Source organism: Lissotriton vulgaris, unplaced genomic scaffold (genome assembly GCF_964263255.1).
Source record: "Lissotriton vulgaris unplaced genomic scaffold, aLisVul1.2 SCAFFOLD_1368, whole genome shotgun sequence".
Classification (NCBI taxonomy): domain Eukaryota; kingdom Metazoa; phylum Chordata; class Amphibia; order Caudata; family Salamandridae; genus Lissotriton; species Lissotriton vulgaris.
In genome coordinates, this window is record NW_028255661.1 from 514,539 (window position 1) to 530,440 (window position 15,902).

Sequence of the window (15,902 nt, forward strand, 5' to 3'; positions counted from 1 at the left end):
ACATACACAGAAAATTGTTTTTCAGATAAAGCAGCAGACCTCCCTAGAGGGCTTAGCCTGTGAAAAGGCAGAAGGTCAGGGGCACATACATGCGCCGGTCAGCCATTGTCCAACATGTGAATGATTGTCATACCCCTGCATACCCATCAAATATGAGACCTTAATAGGAAGTGTTTCAATTAACCTCTAGACTAGCCTTTCTGTAATAGTGCTTATTTAGAGCTTACCTGATTGGTCAAGTGGCCCGTGAGGTCATCGGAATGCGGGTCATAACTGTTGCAGGTGAGTCGAACATATCCATGGCGGAAAAAGACCAAGTAAGGCGCAGTGCTGGCAATCAGGAAGTAGGATCGGATATCAAACTTCCGCCCCGATAGGAGCAAAGGATTGTGGATGTATCTAGCAAAGAAAAACAAAGGTAGCCAGTCGCCATATTTTCAAATACCAGGTGGTGGAATACAACTGAAAGCAGAGTAGAGAATACCACTGGACAGTACAAAGAGGAGGCTACTGCACAGCCTGCCACTAGGGTGGTCCTCTTGATTTGGCCACTAACCTCACAATGCTGTAACCACTTCCTGTCTAAGGCTTCCCTGGAATAGGGCACTATGGAGCTAAGTGTGCATTGATGCCATATGACATCACAAACTGATGCACGAGAAGATATGTTTGTACCATTTTTTGGTGGGATGTTTTAGTTGGATTTTGCCTCTTTCCCATAAAACACAATCAGTTCTATTTTTTAACCTGCTCAAAAATACAATATAATCATCTGGGTTATACATATATCTGCCAATATTAAGATATGGCGTTCCTGTAGACCTTCATCTGTGAGTTGTACGCAGCCCCTGATGTCTACAACTGGGAAGGTGAAGAATGGGAACTAACGGAGGTGGAGCCATATGAGAAATTTAAAATGTAGGCCAACAGGGGATCATTAACAAATACAGGAACATTATCACAGACGTAAAATTTGTGAACACAATTATGCAGAAACCACAGAATGCTTTGGTCTGAGTCAGTGGAAGGTAGAAAAGCTTTTGCTGGGAAGTGGAGTCAGGTGTTTCTACCTCAAATTCGATTAAATCAAATCCCATGGCAAAGGTTACTTATCCCAAACACAACAATAAAATCTTGATGACCAGTGGCCGGTTAGTTCTAGTTGGCCCTGTACTGATCCAGCATGTTATTTCTAAAAATCATATAATTCCTTTTCTTTCCCTGCCCCCATATTTTCTAGGACCCCGGTGAAAGTAATTCCGGGGCTGGGAAAGGATTATTCCAAGGCACTTGTAATTAAGGTCTACTTCTTTTGTGTATATATTTACCTTTATATTGGCACCCAAAGGGGATGTGGATCTGTCAAGATACACATTACATACAATGGTAGAAAGAGCTGCTTAAGTTAAAACCAAGATAATAGTTACTACAGCCTACAGCTTTGGTATTCCCCACAGTCCTGCACCAAACTTCCACCCAACATGACTAGCCCCCTCTGAATTTGTTTGCCATGTTTGATCAATCTTATTGGAATGAACAACATTAGAGGCGAAGGCCGCCCATTCAACTAACTGGATTCAATAGAAATTATTTAACTCAAAAAGAGATCTACAGATTTTCCATCAGATGTGGCATGCAATAAGATCTCTGTGTGTGTTTTGAATGACCAGATTCCATTGAGCATTTTTGTAGTTATTTAAAGTAAATTACGTCTCGGTCAGATATTTCTATATTGGTGCCCTGGGAGTCGAAGCTACAAGAACGCTGAAATGTTCTACAATTAAGGTTATTATCAAGATTCAACCTTCAAGCCTAACACTGGCTCATCACATTGTTCTCGCATAGCAAATCCTTCCCAAATTTGCCTTGTGTAACTTGCCGATCTACAACCCCACGACAAAACGTAAGATTCTTAGGGACTACTTAGGATGTCGGTCGGAAAGCCTCCGACTGCTGGTTGTAGGCTTTCTGAGTGACATCAACGGTTTGACTTCCAACCGCAATATTACAATGACGGGGATCGGAATTCAAACCAGCCTGTCATTCTGGCTTGAGGAGCCCATTGGCCAGGCGGAAGGGTCACATAATCTCATGAGGAAGGCATTTCAACCTTCGGGATTATGATGCCACTTTCTGAGAGCAAATCCATGTCAGCCTTTCCGACAATATACTGTTTGAAAGTGCCTTTGGTCGCCCCTAGCTGCGCCTCCTTCCCCCCTGGCCCTTCGGTTGGGTGCTTGGGCCCCCCTGTAAATCCCTGAACCTTGTGGAAGGCACCATGAAGAGCCTGCCACACGGTGCAGAGATTTACACAGGCTTCCATTCTCTATTGGAGCTTGTGCTATGGCTGGTTTACACCCGCAGTACAAGCTGCGATAGAGAAATGGGAGTATGTGATCGCACCCTGTGCGGTAATATTGTAATTGCAGTGTCGGGACCGCCGACAAAGAACACTCCCCCACGTCAAAGAACACTCACCCGCCTCACCTCATCACAATATTTTTGAGTCTCTAACAATGTTTTTAAACATTAGGAGAAATTAGAAAAAAATATCCCCCCTCTATGCCTTAGGAAAGGCAGGGAGGGGAAGAAACATCTCTTTCACCATGGCCCTCACGAAGACAAGGATGGGATAAAGACAATGGCAGAGAAAAATGGAAAGGAACAGAGGAACTGGGCCAGAAATGGCTGGTTGAAGCAACTCTTGCCCATGCGACCTCTGACAGTCTTGTCCTACTGTATCAAAAGTCAAGCCAGACACTACTATTAAGCCACACTGGAATTTTGCTGTCACTAAAAGACAACACAGGAAAGCTCGGAGACAAGTCTTCTTCCCCCATGTTCAAGCGACCGCAACAAACACATTAAAGAGCTCAAGTACCAATATCAAGCTACAGCAAATGGTATTAAATTAATCCAACAAGATCAGGCCCGGACGCAATTTAATGAATCCATAAAGACCAAGAGTGTTAGACCCTTTTGGCCTTTGATTGGATCTGGTACAACATCTCACAGAGCTGCGAATGACTACCTCATCTCATATGACGCCTTGGAGACGCACTTTAAGACTCTTTGCTGCAGTAACGTCTCTGCTTCTTTTTTTTCTTTGTTTACAAACGCTTCACTGTCACTCGAAGCGAAACCATCACCCTGATCAAAAAAATGCCAGAGCATCCTGCCCTCCAGGCCCAAATTGCCTTCCACTGCCACTATTCACCCAAAACCCAGCGTTATGGGGCTAGTCACCCTTTGGGGCTAATCAACCAATTAATGCTGATAGGTTAGATACCGCCATCATGGAAGGGGTCCGAAAAATACCGGATCCACAAAAAGGGGGCAACAACTGATCCAAAAAACATTTGGCCCATCATTTTCCTTGATGCAGCAAGCAAATCAAACATGATTTTGAGCAGGCTGCTCCACAACTGACAACATCCTAGCCTCACTTTACGGGTGAATAAAGCAATGAAAAACAACAAGGCCCTTTACGTGTGTTTATTGATCACAGCTCACCTTACAATTTAGTGAACCGTAACTACCTCTGGGTTAAACTGGCCAGCAAAAGGCATTAACCCTTCGCTATGACAACCATATAGGCTTGTATGAGGATGCTTGAACAAAGGTCACCCTGTCAAGCAAGAAGGAAGTCTCCACCAAGTTTTCTTTCGAAAACGGTGTTAAACAGGGCTATGTGATGGCACTTCTACATTTTCCCTATGTTCTTCCGACCTATCCAACTTCCGGTGTAAACTGGTTGGCCTCCCCCAAACTGTGTGGTTGACATACCAGTTACCTGGCAAACACCAGTGACTTGGTGATTCTTTATTTAATACCCTCAGGGTTATTAGACTCAATTATAGAATTTGAACCACTCTTGCTACCTGCTTAATTGTCAATTCTTCAAAAACAAAAATGATGGCTTTTGGAAAAAAGTGGTAACATTTCACCTGGCAAATTGACTTACAACTCATAGATCTTGTCCACAAATATGATCATCTGGGTGTCACAATTGACTCAAAATTAAGCTGAACAACAAAAAGAACCTAGGAGGTCTATAGGCCAAATCTTTTGGCCCGACTGACTTATGATTACCCTTATGTCAGTGGGTGCTCCAGTCACCATGGGCTATATTCCAAGGAACAAGAATCAAGGAGCAAAAGTGCAGTGAACTAAGAACACAAAACAAGGGGCTAATTCAAAAACTGGTCAACATCATCCAGATCATCTCATCATAGATTACCATCAAACAGACCAGGTGATCAGTCATATCATTTGGCAGTCCAAACTGTGACCTGGCAAGTCCCTTGATCATCGAGACCTTCTGCCACACAGTAGGTTGTTGATACTGGATCAGGTCCACAGTAGGCTATGAGCCACCAATTATTAGCCAGTTAATGATGGTAGACACAGATAGTGAAAACACAGTGCAACTAACCAAAAGTGGTTAAGTAAAATAGGGTGATATGTCTTAACAAATAACTTTAATGAAAAATAAGGCACATCCCCTAATTAAAAAACGAGAACAGCACAAAAGACAGTGTCAAACAAATAACTGTCGCATTATGGGCCAACATGTTTCTGCCTATCGGGCAAGACGTCCCTTGGCTTTCATCAGGGCCACTGCTCTTAAATTGTTGCTACTGTTGATAATGGGGTGAACTTAATGATACACCAAACAGCTCAGTGAAAAAAATATAAATATAGCTGTTCAAAACGATACAACCTGTACCTATATTTATGTGGATCTCAAAAGTAATCCAGCATGACAGGGGACTGGACCTCACCTCACCTGGACCGTGCTCAGGTATACAAGGCCCCGCTCTCTCCTTCGGGGCCACCAAGCAGTCCTGAGTGCTGTTCAAGTGTAAAAGGCAGGCGCTCCAATGGATTATCTTATAGTACTTATCTGGACTTTGAATGTGAGTGTCCCTTCTCTAACCATACTAGAAAATGCTCACCTTTGTACTATCCTGGCCTGTGAAGACTTATATGATGCTCTCCTATATCCAGCTTCTTCATCCATGGTCTGCAGCTGGGTGCACAGGGTGTTCACTGACTCTTTGCTCTTCAGTAGGAAGATCCCTTTCCCTTGGTTCATGCCAGTGGGTTTGCAAATCCAGAGCTGGGGGTCTACCTCAGGGAAAGGCAAGGATTTGTGAGTACAAACATTTTTTATTTATTTTGAAAACCTTTATTGAAGAAATTAAACAGCATGTTGCATTACAGGTCGGCAGCAAGGCTGATGAAAAGTTGTGGTGACACATCTGTTACATACGCATTTAGAACAATCGTGCTTGCGCAGCCCAGTACATTGCATGACAAAAGGATACATGGAGCTAGACAGAAATGACAAAGGAAACACCCAGCGGGGTCAAGAGGTTGGTAAAGGTTATTGCGTAGTATCGTGAGAGTGTGGAGGTGGAGATGCTGTGCGTGGCAAGCCAGGGCCGCTGTCCGCATCAAGCGAGGGACCAGTGCAGGGCGAGGAGGGGAGCACAGGGAGCGAGTTGTTTTGGCTTGCAGATATGAGATGAGGGGGGCTCAGATGTCAGGCGGTCAGCCAGTTGCCGGCATAAGGTGCAAGAACTCGGCCAGGAATGAAGGACAGCGCGCTGAGTCCTCCAGCCAGCCCTTGACCTTGGGCACCGGTCTCCGTCCCCAGTGCATGGAAACCCTGCGCCGAGCGAGGACAAGCAGCATGGCAGTTAGCTTGCGGCAGGCGTCCGGACAGTGTTTAACGCAGCCTAAGAGGCATACCAGTGGGTCGGTTATTGGGGCAAAACTCACTCTTCCTTTTATTCCAGCTACTCCCGCAGAGTGTCCATCCTTCTGCGCAGGGGGCTTCCATGGTGCACCACTCAGGCCATCCTGGATCCAGATGGTCGCTTTGTGATCCTGCCTGGCACTCTCCTTGCCCAACCCCTCATCCTTGCAGCAATTTATGGCCCTAATTCTGACAGTCCACCGTTATTCACGCAGGTCTGGCAGCGCATCTCTTCCCTGGAACCCACCGCCCTTCTCTGGGGTGGCGATTTTAACATTGCTCCCTCCTCCTCCCTTGATCGCTCCGGGCCGCAAGCGCTGCACCCTCGCGCAACTTCCCTTCTACATTACATACTGACTGATAACTTACTGCTAGATGCATTGCGACATACCCATTCAGATGTGCACGAGGGCACTTGTGTGACTGGCTCGCGTGGCAGCTGGTCCCGATTGGACCTCTGGGTCACTACTCAAGATGTCTTCTTGTGGGTCATCTCTGCGGAACATATGTCCTGAACCTTCTCTGACCATGCCCCGTTCGCATAGGCCTACAAGTCCTGTACACCCTGCGATGCATGTTTGCCTGGCGGCTGCCTCCCGATGCGCTCCGTGACTCTGACTTCTGTGACGAGATACAAACGGCAAACGGCAACTATTTCGAACTCAACTCGGGGTCTGTCGACTCTCTGGGAGGGTTTCAAGGTGCTGATTCAAGACGAATGCATCTCCAAACAATCGGGCTTGTTTGCTCCATTCGGGGTGTTCTGGAGCGTTTGGAAGGAGAGATTAAGGCTCTAAACTCCTTACAATCTCGGGACGCCAACATCGACATCCTGGCACAGCTCAGGGGCAAACTCACTGAATTCAACAACGAGGCCAACAGGGAATTCTTCTTCCTGGGCAGGGAGTTGAGGGCCCACCGCTATGGTGAGGGGGACCGCCCAGGTAAGACTCTAGCCAAGCTCTTGCGTCAACCTGCCAGTCCCACATACCTCCCTTTTGTCACGGCATTTCATGACGGAGGCTTGGACAGAACGACCTCTCCCAGGGAGGTGGTGGCCACATTCTCCGCCTTCTACTCACAGCTTTACACTGCAGCGGAGGTGCCCCCACGCAAACTCGTTGATTAGTACTTCGAAACTATTGAGCTCCTCTGGCTAGGCAACAGCTATCGAGAATATCTCAATGAACCCTTCACCAAGGAGGAGATCATGGCTGCCATCAATGGCCTCCCGGGAGACAAAGCTCCCGGCTCTGATGACCTGCCAGCATCCTTCTACAAGCAATTCGCACCCCTCCTGGTTCCACACCTCGCAGCCATGTAGAATGACTCTTTCGAGTGCGATTGCTTTCCCCTTTGCTCTGCGTGGCCCTGCTCACACTACTCCTAAAGCCTGACAAGTTTCCTGAACTCTGCGACTCCTACCGCCCCTATCGCTCATTAACACCGACAATAAAATGTTCGCTAAATTGCTGTCCCCCAATTATCGCTTGCAGCACATCCACTTGAAATATTTTCATAGATTATATCATTCTCCTGTAACACTGTACAAAATGGGCCTTATTGCTAGTGATCGATGCATGCGGTGATCCGCTCCTGCAGCCGACTTCTCCCACCTGGCCTGGCTATGTCCAAATGTCTCTACCTACTGGCAGGACGTGTTTGCTATCATCACCAAGATCACCTCCTCACACGTTGCTCCAGAGTCAAGCCTTGAGGAGGTAGCGGGCAGCAGACGAGTCTCCTGAAGGAAGCAGAGGTCCACCTTGTGTTGTGTGAGATGAGAATGTACCAGGCGGGCCTTACGGTGGTCTTTAAGACCCCGGATGTCCCAGGTCCAGAGCGTAGTGTCTGTCATACTGGGGTGCTGAGGCTACGAGCGACGTATAGAAGCAGATGCACAATGCAAGCTGTGAACATGTGTGGCACAGTGTGTGGTGACAAACCAGACGTAACAAACAACATATTCCAAGAAGCATCGCAAAACAAATATGGCAACAGGCCTCTGAGGGGAGGCAATAAATCCAATAGAAACACACCCCCCAAAACCCCCACCCACTCCAGCCCCCCAATTAGGTTCAGTAACCCACCCCATCCATCACAGGGGACCCAAACAAGGAAGGTAACTTGGATCTGTTGGCATGGGAGTCATCCCGTGGGGGTATGGCATTGCCTGGTGAACACCCCCAACCGAAGGACAGGGTGGCCAAGCCAAGTTGGAATTTGGGCATCGGTCATCTGTACGGAAGATTACACCGGGGTGTATCGGGGACCGGCGAACACGGCCTCCAGGCTGAGGGCAGCCCCGGCCAGCAGTTCATGAGGTCCAACTTGCGGGGCAGGTATAGCCAAGGATTCCCTGGGAACCCCAGCAACAAGCAAAAAAAACGAAAGCATTTGCAATGCAATAGGTCTCGCATTTACGCAAGTTTGACCTATTTGCATTGTAAATGACAATGGCTTATATTTGTGTTATAAAAACCAAAACATAAATAAAAGGCAATGTCATTTACAATAAAAATAGCTCAAACTCTTGCAAATGCGAGACCTATTGCATTGCAAATGCTTGTTTTTTTTTTTTACAGGTGAGTACCATTGAATCCCACCAGACTAAGCTCAGGAACTGGGGCTAGTTACAGAAGCCAAAATGCTGCGCACCCAGTTGTGTACAAGGGTATGTAGTAGGGGGGGGGGGGGGTGCTCCCTAACCAGGATCAGGCCCTGCAAGACACTGTACGCCCACTGAACAACTTTAGGCTGATGGACTTTGCCTGGGTCGGTGTCCAGGATAATAGGAGCAGAAATGTGCTATGCATGGCACTGTACTGACCCCCTGGGGAGAAGTGTGACGACTCCAGGCATGGGGCACAATTGAGAACATACCCACCACTGCCACCACACATAGCCTGTGCTCCTCCCTTAGGCCAGAACTGCAGTAGCCGCACAGTCCGAAGCACGTTCAATCATAAGCTTACACCTGACAGCGGCCATGGAGGTGCAATAAGCATTGCAACAGAATAAATACAAGTATTATTCCTGTAATTGAAACATACATAAAAACTAGTAGAAGTATTTGAAAGGCAATAAATCTGTGGGGATTCATTGATGGAGTGTGGAAGAGTGAATGAAGTTGCAAAAGCTACAGCTGAAATGGGCATTGTGCCTGCTTTGGAATTTGAAGACAGGAGTGACAGCGAGGATCAGCACAGCATTTAAAAGCCCTGCTGCTAAACTGTGTAATTGCCTGTGCCGCTACAAAAGCAAAGCGCGTGCATATGGTTTGTCCTTAAGACCGAAAGCAGAGCGTGAAGCAGAGCGCGTGCATGTTTTGTCCCGCATGCGCACAGCTAAGCTGTTACACAGAGGTACATGTGCCCAAGAAAGCGAAAGTAAATACTGTGCGGCAACAAAAGCAAAGCGCGTGCATATGCTTTGTCCTTAAAGCCGAAAGCATAGCGCGAAGCAGAGCGCGTGCATATGTTTTGTCCTGTGTGAGCACAGCTAAGCTGTTAGACGTACATGTGCCCCCAGCAGAGTAAACTTTACTCAAGAAGGGCTTTCAGGTCATTGTGCGCAGCAGCCGCAGCCCTCCATCCGTCCCTCGTTGACTACAGAGCGAAGAAGTCGGTGCATGGAGTTGAGAGCAACAGAGAAGAGAGCCCGGGGACGCAAAATAGACATCAGGTTGCGAGGTGATTAACGTCGCTTGGAGAAAATGCAAGGTGAGGTGTAGGCGCAGTTGTTTTTGCCAGCGCTTATTTATGGAAGGGTTGCTATGATACTCAGCACGGGGTTGGGGGGCTTTATGACGCGGCCTCATGTCCTGGGCTGTATGCGCTAGTTAAAAAGAACAAACTCAAACAGACGCTGTGAGAAAGGTGGTAACGTGTCACAATTTAGTGCGTGCACATGTGCAGTCCTCCTGTTGTCTGCATCGTGAACCCCTCCGAGGAGCTAGGGGAGACAGGAAACTTCTAAAGGCTCATATTGTAGTGCGCTGCGGCGCTTTACTAACCTGCATTTTTATGTCCCGTCTTGCACAGAACAGGAGAGTCACTGCACCGACACTGGGCCCCCACAGCAGCGATTGAGGTGTGGTAACGTGTCGCAAGCTGGCGCATGCACATCTGCAGTCCTCTGACTTGTTCAGCAAGGAAGCAGGAGGTGTGTTAATGCGGCGCAAGCTGCCACGTGCACATCTCCTGTCCTGCGAGTTGTGGTAATGCCGCTATACGAGCGCACAACTGCTGTCCTTAGTCCGCGTCCATATCTCCTGTCCCCCTTCCAAGTTCAAGTCGGTAACAATAGATCTCGCCTAGGCGAGCAGCGCATGGCTCTGCGTCGCTAGGCAAGACCTAAAAAAGGAAACCCAGCCACAAGAACAGAGGATGGAAAAGAGTTCAAGAGCGACTGCATGGGCAGTCAGTGGGCAAGAGTCCGCACAGCAACATCAGAACAAACATAGAGGGGGCTACCCCAAGGTGGCAGATATCCAGGCTAGTGATTGTCACTTGTACCACCACTATCGACCTGTTGGGAGGAGGGAGATGGCAGGCAAAGCCGCTTCTACAATTTCTTCGCATATGCCAGGGCAGCAGAAGGCTCAGTGAGGATGTGCGTGTGGGATCCGTCTTCGACATGATGCTTGGCGAGGTAGGCCAGAGAATAGGAGATCTTGTGTTTCCGAAGCAGCCGCTTGGCCGGGAGGAACTCTCGCCTGGCGGCCTGCACAGCCAGCGCGAAGTCCGGATAGAAGGCGAGAAAGTTCCCCTAGTGGCGAAGCTTCTGCCTCTCGCGAGCAGAATGGAGGAACACGTCTCGGTTGCCAAAGTTAAGCAGTTTGGCAATGATTGGGCGGGCAGACGCGCCCGGGAGAGGATGCTGTCCCAGAGAGCGGTGCACCCTCTCGACAATGAAGACTGGGGACAGGACATCACCAAATAAATAGATCACGCAACAGTTGTTCGACAAATTCCTCCATCTTAGTTATGTTTGAGGATTCTGGCTCGCCCGTAATACTAAGGTTGCTCCGACGGGAACGCGCCTCCAAATTCTCATTTTTGTTCTTGATGAGCTCCAGCACCTTGTCCATTTGGAGCAATTTGTGACGGTTCCCGGTTGCTGCGTCCTTCATATCAGAAACCCTGGACTCACTGTGAGCAATGCGAGAGTCATGAGAGTCCACCAGGGCAGAAAGTTGGTCTAGCTGAGTGGCAATGCCAGGGACGGTGGCCTTGACATCCAACATGATCACCTTTAGGTCATTGACCCGCGACGCGCCGGACTTGGTCAGTGTGGTGGCCTCCCCAGCCTCTAGGGCGGCTCCATCCTGACGAGTTTGTCTGCGCTAGTCAAACGCCTGCTTGGGCTGCTTGGGATCTGCCTTCCCCATGGACAGTGCGCCTCATCCTCATCACATAATCGCATTGATGAGAGCAACTCTCATCAATGCGATTATGTGAGAAGCTGACAACCGCCACACTGATGCTGGGGAAGGTTTACCCCTAAAATCTACGACCTGCTGTGACCACATGTGACCTGAGTTTAACTCTTTCCACACTACCTTGAACCTCACCAAGCACTTACCCCCCCCTCCTTCTCCTTTCACCCACGCCTCTCTTTGGGCATTATAATGTTGCATAAATTATGAATAAATGTATGCATAATCAATTTATGATGAGGATGTGAATAAACAACATCTCTCACCAATAGTTCTACATTGCTTTAACCCCTTCCATGCTCATGATGAACCCCAGCCGTCATGCACTACGGTGCTCGTGTGCTGATGACGGCTGGGGTTCGTCACGGCCCGCCCCTGTTCGTGCTGTTTACAGCACACCAGGGGAATCGTGGCCGCATCGAAGGGGTTAATTTTATAAATCTTCTTTTGTTGTAATTAACTTGTGTCTGGGACCCCTTTATATGTAACACTGAACTACCCAGGTCCCAGTACCAATGGGTTAACCCTATCTCTGTAACCCCAAACTGACACACAGCTGAATTTGGACTTACGACAAGCTCAACTTCAGCAATGCGTCACAAAACAGAGGTGATGCATCGGTTCTGACTGACGCTACTGGCCTAATGTAATAGAGTGTGAAATGGTGGAAAAGTCACACTATTCCATTGGTCCTGGATGTAAAGCATACACGTATTAAGTATGGCTATGTGTCGCATTACAGTAGGCATAGCCTAGTTATGTGTACAAAGAGACTAAGTATGGGTGACATGTAGAGTGAGACTTTAATGTGAGGGGGTACAAGTAATTAATGTAATGTAAAGTGATGATTTCTATGCCACCTATCATATGTGTGTACTTATCTTTTGTGGTTTGGAGCAGACTTGGCTGGAATTGGGGACCCGTTCCCATATGGCTATGTGGCAATCCTGGCTTGACCCTTACAAGCAGTACACAGCGTCACGTTGAATTGCTGCAGTGGATGATAATATTTGCTTGTTCTCCATCTGACCTTCTTCATGGTTACCTGGGGGGCTGCACTACCTCCTGCTCCCCTAGTTCCAGCTGATCTGTGTACCTATGAAGATTTCTAACTGTGTCCTTTGTCTCTGTTGGGTTCCTTTTCATCTGCCTTATGTTTTAAGAACAGGAGGAGACTACAATGAGGCGTTCTCTAGTGGTAGTTTGCATGTCAGCTCAGAAGAGGAAGATGTCCCCTCAACCCTTCGGGCATCTTCTTTCAGAAGATGACAAATCTGTTTGATCGTCTTTGAGTGTCCGGGTCCAGCCACAGCAGACCCAAAACCAACTTAAAAGGTACCAAGACTGTGCTGGGAGGCTGAGTCACCCTCTGGCTGAAGGCCCAACAATATTCTCAGAACTTTGTTTACGGCCTGATTGCTTTCATACCTGCTCACGGATGTGAATTCTGCAAGATGCAACGAGAAACAGAAGTGGCATTACCCCTGAGGCCAGGGTAGAAGTTTCCTAGAAAGAAACACAGGCTCTGGGAAGGCCTCTCACACAGAAAAGCCTCTGCCATCGACTCAATGCTAAACAAAACAAAAAAACTGTGCTGCACACAGCAGATGGCAGTGACAAAAACATTTTTTAAAAACTTTTTTAAAATCAAATAGACATGCCCATTTCAGGCATGGGATATATAAAAGAACAAATGTAACACAATAAAAGAAAAATGTGCACATGGATTTTCACCACGTGGATGCTGTTCCCTGTGTCTTGTGGATGAACGTGCTGTGAACCGGGCTTGGGCACGTGCAGGCACGCACATCTATGGTCCCACTAACACTAAAACTTTTAAAGTTACAGTTTTCCTTTAAGAAAGCGTAAGTGATGTCTTACAATCAACTGTAGGCAATCAAGAACCAGGTAGAAAGGAGAAGAGACCGAAAAAATACTACCATTCACCAAAGGAGTGAGCAAAGAAACACAAAGAGAACACACAAGGGTAGGTACAAACAAACGAATGTGTGGAAACATAGAACACGAAGATAAGTTAACAAACATAGGACAAAACCTAAGAGAAACAAACAGCAAAACATGAACACATGGGCATGTGAGCTCCAAAGTACTCAAACACAAATCATCACCAACACAACACTACATGTTAAAATCTTGGGGGCCAGTAAACAACCCATGGTTTTTAAATATCATCAGCAACACACAGGCACTCCGAGATTATTTATACACAGACAGCCAGTCTGCATCACTTGTCCCTTCCTCCAACAGAGATGCACACAGACCCCCTCCATAAACAGCTATATTATGATGTAAACACATTCTGATGCAAACAGGTGTTTGGAGCACGGCCTCTCTACCTCTAAGCCTAAGGCCGAGGGTCTTCACCTTTGTAGAAAGCGAGGAAGGCATGCCGCTCCTCCTTCAGGTCCAGCCGAAATGTCTCTGGGAAGAAGTCCTCGAGCAGCAGCATCCTAAGGAAGAAGGTCTTAATGAGAAGTTTTGTATATCATTCTGATACATCTCAGACATTAATTAAGAAACATACCCCAGATGGTCCTCACCGGCCTGTTGGTTTCTTTTCTGTCTTTTGCTGTGTTTTTTTCCTGTTATGTTATCAGATTGGTGTGCAAATTAAAGCGTCGGGACACTCGCTGAGTAGCCGTACGCTATACAAAATACAGTTTAACATAACATAACATAACATAACATAATCCATCGTCTGGAAATACATTAAAATGTAAACATCCCGGTGTTGACAACGTTTCAAATGGGTGTGCCTTCCTGCACAGCGCTGATCACACTCATTAGAGTTTTTAAAGCACAAAGTTATCCAGGGCACTGAAAAATCATCGTGGTACCTCAGGGCACAAAGTTGCTCACAATCTTCATGTGGCCAAGCTCTTCCTAGTGTGCCCAATGATCCTCACACTGTCTATCTGTTTGCCCAAGCTCTTCCTAGTGTGCCCAATGATCCTCACACTGTCTGTCCATGTGGCCAAGCTCTTCCTAATGTGCCCAATGATCCTCACACTGTCTGTCTGTGTGCCCAAGCTCTTCCTAGTGTGCCCAATGATCCTCACACTGTCTGTCCATGTGCCCAAGCTCTTCCTAGTGTGACCAATGATCCTCACACTGTCTGTCTGTGTGCCCAAGCTCTTCCTAGTGTGCCCAATGATCCTCACACTGTCTGTCCATGTGGCCAAGCTCTCCCTAGTGTGCCCAATGATCCTCACACTGTCTATCTGTTTGCCCAAGCTCTTCCTAGTGTGCCCAATGATCCTCACACTGTCTGTCCATGTGGCCAAGCTCTTCCTAGTGTGCCCAATGATCCTCACACTGTCTGTCTGTGTGCCCAAGCTCTTCCTAGTGTGCCCAATGATCCTCACACTGTCTGTCCATGTGGCCAAGCTCTCCCTAGTGTGCCCAATGATCCTCACACTGTCTATCTGTTTGCCCAAGCTCTTCCTAGTGTGCCCAATGATCCTCACACTGTCTGTCCATGTGGCCAAGCTCTTCCTAGTGTGCCCAATGATCCTCACACTGTCTGTCTGTGTGCCCAAGCTCTTCCTAGTGTGCCCAATTTCACACTCTACCCATGTGTCCAATCTCTTACTAGTGTGCACACTGATCATCACACTATCTGACCATGAGCCAAAGTTATTCCTAGTGTGCCCAATGATCCTCACAATAACTTCCTATGTACCAAAGCTCTTACTAGTGTGCTCAATGTTCTTCACACTTTTCCATGTCCCAAAGCTCGTGCTAGTTTGCCCAGTCATCCTTATGTCCATGTGCACAAGCTCTTCCGAGTGTGTCCAATGACCCTCACAGTCTCTGTCCATGTGCCCAAACTCTTCCCAGTGTGTCCAATGTTCTTCACACTCTGTCCATGTAACTAAGCTCTTCGAGTGTGCCTAGTGATCCGCACATGATATGACCATGTGTTCATGCTCTTCCTAGTGTGCCTAATTTCACACTCTGTCCATGTCCCCAAGCTCCACCTTGTGTGCCCACTGATCCTACACTATCTGACCATGTGCCAAAGTTCTTACTAGTGTACCCAATGATCTTCACACTTTGTCGATGAACCCAAGCTTGTGCTAGTGTGCCCAGTTATCCTCACACTATATGTCCATGTGCACAAGCCCCTCCTATTGTGTACAATGATCCTCACAGTCCCTGTCCATGTGCCCAAGCTCTTCCGAGTGTGCCAAATGTTCGTCACAATCTGTCCATGTGACCAAGCTCTTCTGAGTGTGCCCAATGATTCTCACACTATCTGTCCATGTGCCCAAGTTCTTCCCAGTATGCCCAATTTCACACTCTGCCCATGTGCCTAAGCTCTTCCTAGTGTGCCCATTGATCCCCACACTATCTGACCATTTGTGCAGGCTCTTCCTAGTGTGCCCAATGATGCTCACAATAATGTCCTATGTGCCCAAGCTCTTGCTATTGTACCCAAAGTTCTTCACTCTCTGTCCATTTGACCAAGCTCTTCCTAGTGTACCCAGTTATCCTCACACTATCTGTCCATGTGCCCAAGCTCTTCCCAGTGTGCCCAATGTTCTTCACACTCTGTCCACATGACCAAGCTCTTCCTAGTGTGCCCAGTTATCCTCACACTGTCTGCCCATGTGCACAAGCTCTTCCTAGTGTGCCCAGTTATCCTCACACTATATGCCCATGTGCACATGCTCT

The 15,902-nt window shown here is 47.6% G+C and overlaps 1 protein-coding gene across 1 annotated transcript in view; it reads right to left on the reverse strand.

Annotated features, from left to right (window-relative positions):
* TTLL10 (tubulin tyrosine ligase like 10) overlaps positions 1-15,902 on the reverse strand; it is a 172,908-nt gene that overhangs the window by 65,148 nt on the left and 91,858 nt on the right. The window contains exons 5-7 of the mRNA XM_086952019.1: positions 13,590-13,675; positions 4,959-5,130; positions 228-399 (exon numbers count right to left, since the gene is read on the reverse strand). Coding sequence (XP_086808145.1) covers positions 228-399; positions 4,959-5,130; positions 13,590-13,675 — 430 coding nt within the window. The remainder of the gene's footprint in view (positions 1-227; positions 400-4,958; positions 5,131-13,589; positions 13,676-15,902) is intronic.